Genomic DNA, 14101 nt, shown 5'->3' with positions numbered 1-14101 from the left:
GAGCGGCTGATATGCGCCTAATAACAAGCAGGCGGGGAATTCAGGTTGTTTGGTCTTCATAAGAGGAGCGACGACCTGATCAATGGCATCGTTATTCTTCTTCATCCACGGAGATGCGAGGCTGAACATTATTCCGCAGGTGTCTAGGAGCAACATGGCGAATCATGAGAGCCTCATTCATGATGCCGGCCAGAGTCGGTCGACCGTGCTTTTGGCTGCGGCCACTTTCTTAATGGTTCCTCTAGCAGTCATTCTCAAAAGACTTCTTTTTCCGACGTTTGACGCTCGAGAGCCACCGATCCTGCGGCCGAAAGTGCCTTTCTTTGGCCACGTTGTGTCGCTTGTAAGAGAGGCAGCGAATTTCAATAACCGTCTCTAGTAGGTCCCAACAGAGGCAGAAGACCGTGGCCGTTGTTGACTGTTCCTGCAGTAGAGAACACAAGATGCCGATCTGCACATTGCCCATGCTGCATGGCAAGATGTATCTCATAAACTCCCCGGCTTTAATCGCGGCAGCAATGCGTACCAGCGACATTTCGTTCTTCCCTATCGAGATGGAGGCTACGGCTTCGATTCTTGATATGCCGCCTCATCACCTCGAAAAGCTCGGCCCAGAGGTCATCCATCACTTCGGGAAGACGATGGCCACAGCCCTCATGAAACAGCCACTATATGCCATCAACAGTGCTTCGCTAGGATACTGCAGTGAGGTTATGAACGCCATTGGCGCAGATCCGAAGAAAATAGCTGCTTGGGATTGGATCCAAGAGGTCATGGCCATGGCTGCTAGCAGAGCGCTGTACGGAAGGCATAATATGTGGGACATGGAGAAGTTCGGGGACCTCTGGTAAGTCGGAACAAGTCCATGCATCCAAAGCTGAGTCTGACTTTGCTACAGGACGTTCGACGACAACTTGGCCATCTTGGGGGCCAACATAGCCCCGAAGCTGCTTGCTCCCAAAGCAGTAGCAGCTCGTCAACGGATGAATGCTCTGCTGCGGCCGTTCTACGTTGGTCATCTGGATGATAGCCCCGACGTTGCAAGCATTGTGAAGGAACGCGCAAGGTGCCTGCGGGACGTGGGAATACCATCCGAGGATCTTTCGAGTATGGAGTTCCTGCTTCCTTGGGCCGCCACAACGAATACTATACCAATGACGTTCTGGTTTTTGATGAATATCTTCGCCGAACCAGAATATGTCGATCAGGTCCGCCAGGAGATTCTAGAAATCACAGAGATTGTCAGACGGGAAGATGGACGACGCGATGCGACTGTCAACACTAGAGATCTCGAGTCGCGGTGTCCCTTCCTCATGGCCTGCTATCGTGAACTCCTCCGATTATATGTCGCCCAGGTCTTCAACCGAAGAGCCATGCAGGATGTTACTCTCGAGGATAGCGACGGTCGTCAATACTTGCTGAAAAAGGGCACCAATATGCAATGGGCTACTAGCGTTATCCATCTCATGCCGGATATCTGGGGCGACGATGTTACGTCGTTCAAACCTGAGCGCTTCCTCAACGTAACGCCGGAGGAGGAGAGACGGAGACGGGGGTTCATGCTGCCGTTTGGTGGAGGCAAGCACATGTGCCCCGGCCGGTTCTTTGCCCAGACCGAGATTGTAGGATTCGTCGGTGCTCTGGCACTCGGCTTCAATATCGAAGACGTCAAAGTTCCGCCGGCCGGTGCGCCGACGTTGGCAGGTGCGGCAAGACATCCAGAGCGGGGCCGCCGGAATGACGAGATTGTTATCTCAAGACGCATCGGATGGGAGGACGTCAACTGGAAGTTTGCATGTTGATTCGTTCAAGATGTAGCAGCCAGCAATTGGGATACCTGTCCGTCAACTGCCGTAGATATCGAAAGGCATCGTTGACAAAAGCCAGTGACGGGAGTAATACGCATGTCTCGGCTGACGAGCATCCATTCGAGACCCAGTGTGGCTCTCCAACGTTGACCATTGGGGGTCAAAGTGGTTGCAGCCACCAAGTGGCACCCGTGTCGACCCCCGGCGTCATGCGTCAAGCTGTCAGTCAATAAGCTGCAGTGTATCCGTAGGATAGCGATGTATGGCGATTAGTAGAGGGGCAGAGGCGATGGTGAGTGACGAGCCGGACGCAGTGCAACGACGCATATCAGACGTGATGCGCCAGCCAAACAACAGGCGGCTGGCAGTCCGGAATGGTCGATTCTGTCAGACGAGCCAGCCAACCAGGTCAGGTCAAGGTCACGTAGACGCGGTCCGTTGGTGATGCGACGCAAGGATGCGGAACGGGGGCCGGACAGTATTCGAAAACCTCATTGTCTGATTAGATTGATAGACGGGAACAGGCGGGCGGGCTGATCTCGAGCCGTCGGGGAGTCTCGAATCGACAGCTGGGCGGAACAGCGCAGCCGTGGGCCGGAGATGCAGGCGTCACGGTGCTCCTGCAGTTTGCTCAAAGTTTTTTTCAGGCAGGCATGGAGCAGAGTGGGCTCCAGACTCGGGGTTCTCTCAAGGATTATTGCGAGGAAGTGATATCGGTGAAGAAGATGGCGCAAATCCGCAACCTTTTGCGCAGCTCACCGCCCTGTGGTGCTGGGGTGGTGATGACGTCCCCTGCAATTTGTTGCAGATGGTACCCGAAACATGCCGGGCCTGGTGTTTGCGCTGGCAATGGGCTGCAGCATTGGGTACGAACTGAGGGGGCCGACTGAGGTGAAGTACGGGTTGCAACTTCACAGTGTTGGTGACTGTCACTTTGTTGGTGGGTTGGTACGTTGGCTGTAATCATGTTGTTGGCTGTTTTGTTTGTCCGTTCGGTGGTTCCCGGACGACGATGCACCGAGAGCAGCGTCCGTTTGTTTGCCCATTCGTACCCAGGTAGAGCCGGTAGTATTCAGTGACAATGATAGTGGAAACGATGAGACGATAATTTTTCGAGAAGAGTTCATCGCCCGGGTCAGTGGAATCAAGGCCGATTGTCGGCAGGAGCCCAAGTGGAGTGGGGTTTGCCGAGGAGCTTCTCAGCTACAGATACTTCCTTGGAATAGTTGTGAGGTAAGAATTGGCTGGCAGGCGTGGCCAGTGACACCTGCTGATGAAGAGCTTTTTTCCCTCCCTCCAAGCTGCGGCAGGTATCCGTAGAGCAGCTGCCTGTCGCGGAACCTCCTGCGGGTCACAGGTACAGACAGATTGAAGGTGCGCCATCTGGGGTGGGAAGGAACCAACCCAGGGGAGGGGGGGTCTGTGTGGGGACCTTCCCAATGAGAACCGACATGGACCGCAGACAGACGGGAGGAAGCAGCAGGGCAGGGCAGGGTCACCGCGAACTTTTTTTTTCTTCCTTTTGGCTGTGACGGAAGCTCCAGGCCTCTGCGCCTGCCGTCGCGTCCACGTTGTGTTGTGTGTTCACTGCTGCCCGCCCACCTCACCTCGTCAGGCCCAGGCCCAGGCCCCGCAGCAGCCAGCAACCACGACCAAGATCAGCCAGTGGGAGATACGACGTGAAATTGTACTGAAGTCACGAGTGAGGTGGTCTTGGGGAAAGCAAGCACGCACGGGTGGCCCCGAGTTGGCGGCGGCGGCTACCTTTCCAAGCTTCCCTCGGGCTTCTTCCCGGCCCACGATCGCGCACCGGGCCACTCTGAGTGCTTCTTTCCCATCTGCACCGCAACGGAAATGTCAGTCAACCTCCTCGAGGAGAACAGAATGCGATACGCTTACACACTGGATGACATGTCCTGCCCGCCAGCCTTCGTCACAAATCACGAGAAAGCAAAGCACAACAAGAGAACACCCCAAAGTCTGCGCGCTTGTGTTACGACCCCCGCTTCCTCAGCCCAGGGCCCAGCGGTAACCCATGGACGGGGAAGCAACAGGTCGGGTGGTTGGGGCCCTAAACCCTGCTGCGAGGAGGGTGCCCCTGACACTCTGACGCAGACCCGAATGGAACGGACGCCCAACATCTCTCTTCTCACTCCAGTCTCTGATTCCCGAGGGTCCAGAAGGGGACCAGAGAAGCGTGAGCGTCCAGGGACCTGCCGCACGGGAGCCCTCTTCTTCTTCTGATCTGGCGGCAATGGATGTCGAAGCACCAAGGGTGCAGGTCAATTCTCACTCTCTGCGACGCCGCCTTCTGCACCCTGCCATGGCCATGACCGCACGCTTCTCTTCGCGGCCCAGCTGGGTGCACAGCTGCTGCAAAGGGCGAGTCTCCCAGGCACAAAAATACAAAATTGGCGATCCGGTCATTTGATGCGTCATCATTGGCTGCGAAAGGCCTGGGGCAGACCAGGGTAGCAGTCTGAAGGGGGGAAAGCTAACTGCTACCTCACGAGTCGGATACGTACCGCCACCGTCCTCGGCCTTGCAAGAGCGTCCTCCAGACCAGGATCATCTCGTCAGGCTGGCTGCCACTGTTGTTTGCTATTGGTGATGGCCGAAGATCATTCAGCACCCCAAGGAAGCTGCCAGGTGAGCTGAACTCTGCCTCTCGTGTCAGAAAAGTTGTTGATGCTGTCAACAGATAAATAACTTTTATGATGCACAACCTGTCTTGTGCTGTACAATGCTATGCTGTTGGTACTCGACACAAACCCGTGCCTCTTCAAGCAAAGTGACACGAAACATCCTCGTGCAGCTGCGCGTCCGCCACGAGGAATCCCAAGCCCGGCGGCCGCCAAAACCTTCAACTCTTCAAGCACGCCCTGGAAATGAGGCAGGCGCCAGCAAACATTGGCACTCATCCCGCAGACGGAACACCACAGAAGCCTCTGTCTGCAATTTAGTCTTTTTCGATGCACATATCTTGCATCGGCACTGCCGCCGGCAAAAGTAGACGTTGTCCACAAACGTGAACTGCACCAACAGATATTGATAGAGGAAGATGACCAACCAACAGTTTTAGCTTCACCCACTTAGTTGAAATGCGTCTTCGCCTGTTACGATTCAATATCGCCAACACCGGTAGCCATCACTAATGTCGCCATGGCTATAAACTGGAACTTCGCATCCTGTCCACCGCATCATGCTTGTGTTTACCGGCAACACATACCTTTCCGTTGGCGACCAACATACACGAGGGATTGTCCTAACCAGATTCTACTTGCTTCTGAGTAGCCGAATGATTAATCACTGTTTGGACAGAGATGCGGACTCGTGCTCCGGCAGAAACAGAAACACTGGCAGAGGCACAGACACTCGTCAAGACACGCCACCTTATTACCCCAACTCGTGCCTCCATTCCCCTTCCCTGTCAGGGAAAAGCAGATGCTCCGCACGAGCACATGAACCTTGGCTACCGAATGCCACACCAGAGGAGTCGCACACCACCTTCACAGCTCTTCTCGGCCCTCCACGCCATCAATACAAGAGACGAAGGGACTGGAAAGCTGCGCGAATCAACAATCAGCCAGCCAGAGACCAGCAGCGACGGGCCACAGCCCTTCCCGCGCCGCGCGACTCGCCCGCGCCCCTCGCCCTGGAACCGGGATCATCTTTCTTCACTGGATCAACAGCATCAGCAGCAGCCGGGCTGCTTCACGTCAGGTCGCGCCCGCCATCCACCCATCCACATCTCCATCTCTGTCATCCCGCCGTCGCTCTTGCCGTCGCCCATCACCGCTAGTTTCCTGCTTCCACTCTACGTACCTTACACCACCTTTCCTCATCCTACAGCTGCAGCTCCCGCATTCCCCATCCAACATTCTGCATCTGTTTGTGCCCCTCCTTCTTGTGACGCCCGTCGAGTCGTGCGTCTTGCAGCAGCTATGCCACTACCTCGCCGTCACCGCAACACCACCACACTCACTTTCGACTAACACCCATATTACTCACAGACAACTTACAAGACTTGTCTTGCAGAAAAGCGCAGCGACAGCTGGCCCGGCTAATACAACTCTAGAACTGCTGCTGTTTCCCCACCCGCATGAGGTACCTTGGACCTCAGATGCTTGATGCCAGCACTATTGCCCAACGGACAGGCACTAACAGCCTGCGGTCCGCCTCTTCCTGCATAAGCTTAGGGTCCTAGATCGTCTCGCACACGTCTTTGTCCCTTGCGCAAGACGCCTGACGCTTGTTCTCCCCTCATCTGCTCCCTGCTGCTCCCCACGCCGTCTCGTTCCCTCTCGTCGTTGTGCCTCCTGTCAGTGATCACCACAAGCTCTGCATTCGTCGCGAGACGCGCCACCTTTGCAGCTTCACCCACCCTACAGAAGCAATTATCATCACGACTCAATAAGCAAACGGAAGTTCAGCCACACCGTATTACCCTTGTGGGAACCCAGACAGTTGGGTTTCGTTATGCTTTTTGTTTATTTTGCTTTCGTAAGCTCTATGCTACGAGATAATTCTCAATCGGCGCAAACCGCATGGCCACAGACCTCGCGGCGAACCGGCTGGACATGTTGAAGGTGGAAATCCGACTTCAGCAGAAAACAACGCCGATTCCCTGACCGACACACCACACACGACAGGGGCCCAGGGCAAGAAAAACAACCCACCCCGGGCGCGGCGCATCGACATCATCGTTTCCCATCAACGGGGGCCACCTGTCGCACTAGCGCGAACGAACCTCCCCCGGTATCCCTGTCGCGTTCCGGCTGATTTGCGCCCATTTGCCAGCAGCGGCCCCATGGTCACGCAGCCACCAAGTCACCAAGACACACACCACAGACAGGGTCCCTGTCCATCCCCGGCCGAGCGACCAGCAAGACAAGAGGGCCAAGAAGAAAAAAACGAAAAGTGAGGTGTGAGCACAAGCACAAGCTGCTCAATGCCAGTAGCCGGCCAGCCCAGCTCCACCGAAACAGGATCCGACCAGGGGAATCCAAAATAATTCTGCCGTCCGTGTAACAACAGTGTGTCGCGATCCTCTCGACCTTCTCGACCCTTTCTCCTCTTCCACCTTTCTCGCTACTCGCCAAGCCGTCCAGAGAGAGAGCCTCATCCCAGCTCCCCCATCCTCTCAAACCGACCATCGACGACTCCATCGCCGTCTTCTCCAAAGGTCGACTTTCACGATACTTGCGATCGCCTACACTGAGTGCCTCGTCGCCGTCACTCAGACGCACGTTTGCCTATGCAATCCACCTTGTGGGCTTTGAGCTAAAAACTTCGGCGCGATGGATCCAAGACAACCGCCACAACACCCCTTCTCGCGCAATGCTGCATCGCAATACAGTCGCTCTCCTTTCCCTCCGAACCAAAATCAACCAGCAACTTCAACACCAAATCAGGCTCCTTTCCCGACCGCATCGTCACATCCGCCGCCTACTTCGAACCCTCCCTATGCCGAGCACCAGAGAAGAACATCCGAAAACCCCTACTACGGTCAGGGCCCGAGGTCATATCCTCAAGAACAGGGCTCTGGTCCTCCTCAGCCAGGCCACTCTCGACATGCGAGTGCATCCTCGTTACCTCCCGGCCCACCGATGAACAGAAACATGCCGCCGCCAGGTTCTCCTCCCCAGCCGGGGAACCCACAGCCGCCGTCGCATCAAATGGGTCATTATGGGCTACCAACGCCGCGAGGTCCGCCTCTCAATGTTGGTCCGCCGACTTCGTTTCCCGGTGGTCGCGAGCTGCCGTCGTTGGCATCAATACCGAGGACGGGAAGCACCGGCAGCTCCATGTCAATATCTTCAATGCTTGGAGGGCCACCCCCGGTGCCCAGGGACTCTCAGCCTACCCCTTCGCACTACCCTCCTCCGGCGACCTCTGCTAGCTCTGGGCCGACGTTTGCACCGTCGATCCAGGCGTCACCTAGAATGCACTCTGCGTCCTCCGAGTACCAGCCCTTCAGGAGACCTCAAACACCTGAGCATGCTCGTCCTTACGATCCGAGAGGTAGTGCCGCAGCATCGCCGCAGGGTGCGTACTCTACAACACCGGAGATGCAGCGATACGGCACACCACAGGCGTACCATCAGCGGGGACCATCCGCACAAGATGGCAGAGACCCGAGCCGAATGCCCCCGGGCCCTCCCCCGAGACCTACGAGTCAGCCCAAGTCTTTCGCGAGCATGCCTCCGAGGCCTGTTGACATGGGGCGTAACAACGGACCGGAAGAGATGTACGCTCGTCGCGAAGAAATGCCTCGAGGTGCAATGGAATACAACCCTGAGAGGCCCGGTCTGAAGCAAATGAATTTTGACGAACGCTACCGCGCCGAGCGCGAGCGCCGAGAGGAGTTTGAGTTTAGGGAAAGAGAAAGCAGACAACGCGCATACTCGGGGGGTGAGGGAGGACGGGGACCTCCACCGCCACAGGGCGAGTACCGTCCTCAGGAAGTTCCGCGTGGGCAGCCTCCGCCGTTCAGTCGACCTCCTGAGCACCGAGAGCAAGGGCCGTGGCCACCGCGGCAACCCCAGCCATTTGAGCAGCAATCCCGAGTTCCGTACGACCCTGCTGGCCTTCATCCGCGACACCACGAATATCCTCCTACCTCAGCGCCAGGCTACCCGAATCAAGGCCATCCTGCGCCGGCTCCTCAGTACCCGCAGCCGCCTCCAGGAGATCGCTATCCCCCACAGGGTCATCCCCAACAGCCTCCTCCCGGTCAACAACAGGCGCCTCCGCAGCAACCCTTCGATTCTCCTGAGCGACAGCGAATAAGTCACCTCCCTCCCCAGGCGCAGCCGCCTCCGGCGCATCGTCGCCCCGTGGAGGAAGGCCCACCTCCTCCGTCGGTTGCATACAATGCTCCACACGGCACTCCAGCGTTCGTTGACTCGCCCCGTAATCGCCCGATGGAGGAACATCCGAACAATGGACAGAGGCACTTGCTGGCGGTTCAGGAGATCAACCGCAAGGGCCGAGTATCCCCTCTGCCGCAGGCAGTGCAGGGGGCACAACCACAGCTGCCTGGCCCTGCAGGAGAGCCTGGCATCAAGAGCGAATTTGGACGCATGTTTTCTGGTATTGGCAGTGGTGTCACCGGGATTGGTGTGTCTAGTCCAGTCACCGCTGGAGCGCAGCTGCCATATACCAATGCAAGCCTTGCCCGTCGAGACGAGACGGACGGTCCGGCGCAGGACTCTGGGCCTGACGCTGCGCCCAAACCACCAGCCAAGGGCAGGAGGAGGAAGCTCAAGGAGGAAGATGTCAAAGGTGATGAGGAGAGCACAGGGCGCCTCACACCAGTGGGTCGGGCTAAGCGCCCCAAGACTCACCAACACCACCATCACCAGTACGAAGTATCATTATCCCAAGTAGACGAGATCCGGTGTACTGACCATACTTGCCCTACTAGCCATCATCATCACCATCACACCCATAACCATGGCACTGACCATGCCAACGTTCCTGCGCCCATTGGTGTCACCCCTTTCAAGAACGTCAAGGGAACCACGCCGGTTCCATCGCCTACAGGGCTTGCCAAGGACTTGCCGACCGCGCATCACCACCACGTCCCTCGGCCAACAAACCAGCATACTCACCAGGTGAAGGAGGCGCCAGCCAAGCAGGCTGTGCAGAGTCCGACTGCAGTGATCCCTCCCAAACCGAAAACAGTCGTCAGTTCGAAGGCTGTATTAGAATCGGTCGCGCATCTCCCGCGGACTCACCTTGGCGATGTGCTCTACGAACCCAAACTGAAGCCGGCGAGACAAGTGCCAAACGTCCCCTCTTCTCGTGGCTTTTCGACGACGCCCACGCCTCTGCCGTGGGATATGATCAAGAACAGGGAGAACTGCACCCTGACGGTCAAGGTCCCTAAGGTACACCTGACTCCCTCCGCACGAGAGGAGATTACTGCGCGGAGAGCAGTATGGGGAACAGAAGTGTATACCGACGACTCGGACATTATTGCTGCCTGCATTCACGGCGGTTGGATTCGGGGAGAATGGGCCGACGACATCGATGCGGACATGCTGGATCTGGATCGTGGCCTAGCTGCCCCCGAGAAGGAGGTTCCGGCGAACAAGAGACGCAAGGAGAAAGAGAAGGAAGAAAAGGCCAGACAAGAAGCAAATGCGGCCACGTTCCTGGACAAGCCACCCAAGACTGGGCCCGTCACAGTCCCTGTCGAACGTGACATGCACGTCACTCTCTTGATTCTTCCACGGCTAGAGAAGTACAGTAGCACCACTCGGTTCGGCATTCAGTCACGCGAGTTTGGTGGCCGCTACAATGGACGGAAGTCGATTCACGACGGCATCAGTTTCCAGATCTTGGGGATCCGCTGGGTGACCAACGGCGCCGGGACACAGAGCCGACTCCGTGGCAAAGGCCGTCGGGAACGCATGCGCAAGGCCATGGGTGAGATGAACGCCGCCAGCCGTGGTCTCAACGGTGCCGAGTTGGAAAAAGAGAAACAGCGCCTTGATAGGATTCGAGACGAGATCGTTTCTGGCCACTGGTGGAAGCGAGATGAAGCACGCGAGAACGGTACGGGCAAGCATGAAAGGACCCCTAGCGAGGGCGACAAGGAGAACAGGCCTGCCAAAGAGCAGCAAGGTGCTCGCGCAACCAACGGGGCGACTACCAACGGCGTGGCGTCGAACAAGACCGACAAAATGGATTTGGATGAGAGCACGAAGGAGGCGAAGGCGTCGGCGCCATAAAAGTCGGAAACCAATCTTGGATAACAGCATACTCTTGAAAAGCAGGCGAAGCAGCGGATGATTAAAGCCACAGGCATTGTAGGAGTAGTGATGATTATAATACCCAATTCCTTCGAGTACACGATTGGGCTTTTTCTCTACGCTATTGGTATCTCTTTATGACTCTCGTCTTTGCATTGTTGTACAACCGCTATTCTTACAAGGTCGTCTCGGTGTCGCCCCTACACTATTCCGGCACCATTCATCGTTTCACCCTGCTCAGAAGTCCGTCACGCGGCCGTTGTAGCTCCAATCGCCCCCGGACCCCCAGCGCAGCGGCTCCCTCTTGGGCCCGCCGACCTCGCCGGTGCGCGGGTTGACGTCGCCCTCGAACTCGGGCGGCGCGCCGCGGACGTAGGCGGGGTGCATGGTGTCCTCCTCCGAGGCGGAGATGGTCGGGTTGACGGGCTTTTCTTGGGGCTGCGCCTCTGCTGTTGCTGGTGTTGCGGCGGCCTCGGAGGATGTGGACGTTGCTGCCGGTTCGGAGGTAGAGGAGGGGGGATTGGCGTACTCTTGGAAGGCGGAGGATACGGAGGCGGCGCGCTGGAGGCGCTCGAATTCGGCTTGTTGGTCGGCGGGCAGGCGGGGCGGGGCAGGCCCGCGGGAGAAGGTTGAGGATGCGCGGGAGGGGAGGCGGAGGATTGGGGTGCGGAGGCGGAGGAGGCGGGACATTGTGTTTGGTTGTGGTGCTTTGATGGGTTTTTTGTGTGTTGGGTGAGTGGTTGCTGAGGTTGTAGGTTGGTGGTTGCGGTTGGAGGGTTGGTCTAGTTGTTGTGAGGGTGGAAGTTAAGGTGGGTGGCGAAAGTCGGGAAGATTTGGAGAGGCATCGACCCGCGACTATCCGCACCTTACACCGAGGTGTGTTTCAAAATTTAGAGTGGGACGCTCTTGAGGGCTCCATGGCACCGTGTGGCGGTAGGCTTGTGGCTAAGTTACTAAGCATGTAATTAGCCTGGGCTTATCTTATTCGCAAATATCGTTGAGCTTGTTTTATCATGATCAGCACCCGCCGACATCTTGAAACCCCCGGGAATTTCCATCTCTGTCATTTACAAAGGATCCCCCATGGTGGCTCGAAGGACGCTATTCGCGATAACTTGGGTCGCTAGCCGGGCATGGTGGCGGGGATCGGGACGCAATGGTAAGGGTTCAATTTGGTCTATAAGCGCAACTGCTCAACCACATCGACAGGCTAATTGAGACGTGGAATATAATAGTATGTCAGCAAAGCCGTTCTACCATCCGTTGACCTGATTTGGTACTCCTTCCCGCAGCCCGCGCATCATTGACAGTCCATTGAGCATGCCCAGGCATACTCGACGTCTATATTCCACGAGACACAAGTGACCTAATCTGACAGTCGCTTGACTCTTGAGACCAATTCGGCCGAGAACATGTGTGTCGAGTCGTACCAAAGAGCCCGACCATATGGATAGAGCTGCTGATAGACTCACATACTCAAGAATGACTGCTGCTGATGCGCAATCATAGCTCTCACAACCCCTCCCGCAAAGCTCGAGCACCAATTGACGCCCAGTCCTCTTCGTCCGTCTGCTCGTCGTCTGTATCCAAAGATCTGGAGGAATTCTCAGTTTCGGGGTCTTTTAAGCCAGTTTCGTTCCGAGAATCATTCCGACAAGCTATTTTGGGTGTCTTTTGGCGTCGTTGGCCGCCATCCATCTCAATTGCATTTTCTCCAGTCCGTTCGAAAGACAATGATTTCGTTTGTGCCGGAAGAAGGGAGTTCTCAAGTTTTTGAAAGTATTGGAGGATCGGTGAATGAAAGCGAGCCATTTCCGCTGGTAGCGCCCATCTCTCTTGTCTTGCGCCGGGGCATCTCAAGAGCTCCATGAAGGTGAGAATCATAAGTCGAAGCTGTAAAGTATCCACAATAGCAATATGATTGTTGCCGGTCAATTTGTGATTGGGAAAGAACAGAGGGAAAAGAACCTCCAGTCTGCAACAGAAAAATTGACCAGAAGGCAATTTTCCAAGGTTTGTCGAAAAATGAGGCACAATCGGGACACAAAGAGAATTAGGAGGTAGACTCGATGCAACGCAATGGCCGTTGGATTTCATAAAGTTTCTCAACACGTTGAGGTCCGCAGGGCTTGTGTGCCACGTAACAATCACCGTATCTGGCCGCATAATAGCTCGAAGCTTGACAGCCAGACTTTGAACCCCGTCATAGCACTTGCCTGGGGATGGGCGGTTGGATCTCAGCTTGAAAGCGTGTCGTTCGAAGTAGTTGTAGTACAAATCTGTGTTCGGAGGTCTCGACCCTCGCTTCATTGGCTCCCCGTGCGCGGTGTTTCGATCGAGAACGGCATCCAGGAGAACTTCTCCGCTTACAAGTGTAACTATCGCAACCTCATAAACGTCTGTCACTGCAGGCTTGTCGTTGAACTCTAAATCCAAGCAGACCAGGCTCTCAGGGGGCATCTTGCCTTTCTGAATCTGTTCGATACGCTCCTGCACTAATCGAAAGTTGCTCTTAGGTGCGGGCGAGATTTTCCACTTTTTTGTCATTCTTGCTGCCAGTTCTTTGCGAAGAGCCATCACTTGAGGCTCTTCACGACTCCTGTTTTCGGCTGTGCATCTCAAATGCTTTTTGCAAAACTTTGACTGTCCCCACCTTCGGTCGAAGCAGTTGCGTTGCTGACACCAAAAGATACCTGATTCCTCCATGAACCCATGCATTTTGAGGTTCCAAAGCCATTGCTTTTTCCCATAACACGAGCCGCAAAGGCCGTCGAGGCTCAACAGACCATCTTTCACCCTGAAAAAAGCAGTGTCTGGTGTTATACGGGCTTGAAACGGGCAGTCTTTATCTTGAGTTATCTCCTCGCTTTGCCGATCGAAGTAGGATCGGTGAACATTGAGGCGAGGGCCAGCGCAAAGGTTGCCGACGGCGAAGAGAAACGTTTTTTCACTTAGACGAAGAGAGGTTCCTCCAGCTTCTTCATGTGAGAATGTGTAAGCACACACAACATACCAGTCATTGAACACTTACCTCGCAATCGTATCGTTTCCAGATTCCAATTGCGAATGAAATGGGTGTCCAGACGGTCAAAAGTGGCTGCGCCAGCCTCCATATGCTCCCATATACTGGTGTTTGCGGTACCCAAAGCTAGACAACAGATAATATCAACGCTCTGCGCTACATCAAGAGCATCAGTCATCTTGTCGAGTGGTGAGTTCCCAGTTCGACGGTTGTTGACCGTTACGACTCGATCTGATTCGCAAAAGGTTCTGTCTGCTGCTTCAGTTGGCGAAACTTGTTGGTCGACCAACAAACCAGCAGGCTTCGCCGGGAAACCTGCTATGATGTCGTCATCTTTAGGATTGACAAGGTTTCCAAGCTTGTGTCTGTCTGTACTGGTACTGTAGAGTAAGCTGCTGCTGGGAGGGATTTCTTGGGGCTGGCAGCTGTTGAGCATTTGTTCGAAGACGCCAAACCAAAACGCTCCGAGTGCGTTATCGACGGAATATGGCGAAACCTTGCGATAGCAG

At 55.7% G+C, this 14101-nt stretch overlaps 3 protein-coding genes across 3 annotated transcripts; 2 read left to right on the top strand and 1 right to left on the bottom strand.

Moving 5' to 3' along the window:
- Positions 1-154: 154 nt before the first annotated feature.
- GCG54_00014759 (7-alpha-hydroxycholest-4-en-3-one 12-alpha-hydroxylase) lies at positions 155-1802 on the top strand (the record flags this gene model as incomplete). Its single annotated transcript, XM_045414580.1, has 3 exons — positions 155-378; positions 431-847; positions 899-1802. The coding sequence occupies 3 exons, from the start codon at positions 155-157 to the stop codon at positions 1800-1802; spliced, it is 1545 nt and encodes a 514-aa protein (XP_045260702.1).
- A 5627-nt stretch (positions 1803-7429) lies between these two features.
- On the top strand, positions 7430-10549 carry GCG54_00014758 (uncharacterized protein; the record flags this gene model as incomplete). Its single annotated transcript, XM_045414579.1, has 2 exons — positions 7430-9174; positions 9238-10549. 2 exons carry the CDS (start codon positions 7430-7432, stop codon positions 10547-10549), a joined length of 3057 nt encoding a protein of 1018 aa, XP_045260701.1.
- Positions 10550-10807: 258 nt separating this feature from the next.
- On the bottom strand, positions 10808-11260 carry GCG54_00014757 (Succinate dehydrogenase assembly factor 4; the record flags this gene model as incomplete). Its single annotated transcript, XM_045414578.1, has 1 exon — positions 10808-11260. One exon carries the CDS (start codon positions 11258-11260, stop codon positions 10808-10810), a length of 453 nt encoding a protein of 150 aa, XP_045260700.1.
- Positions 11261-14101: the final 2841 nt, after the last annotated feature.

This window comes from Colletotrichum gloeosporioides (genome assembly GCF_011800055.1).
Source record: "Colletotrichum gloeosporioides strain Lc1 chromosome Unknown consensus_66, whole genome shotgun sequence".
Taxonomy (NCBI): Eukaryota; Fungi; Ascomycota; class Sordariomycetes; order Glomerellales; family Glomerellaceae; genus Colletotrichum; species Colletotrichum gloeosporioides.
The sequence above is the reverse complement of the archived record's forward strand: the minus strand, read 5'-3'. Positions and strand labels throughout refer to the sequence as shown.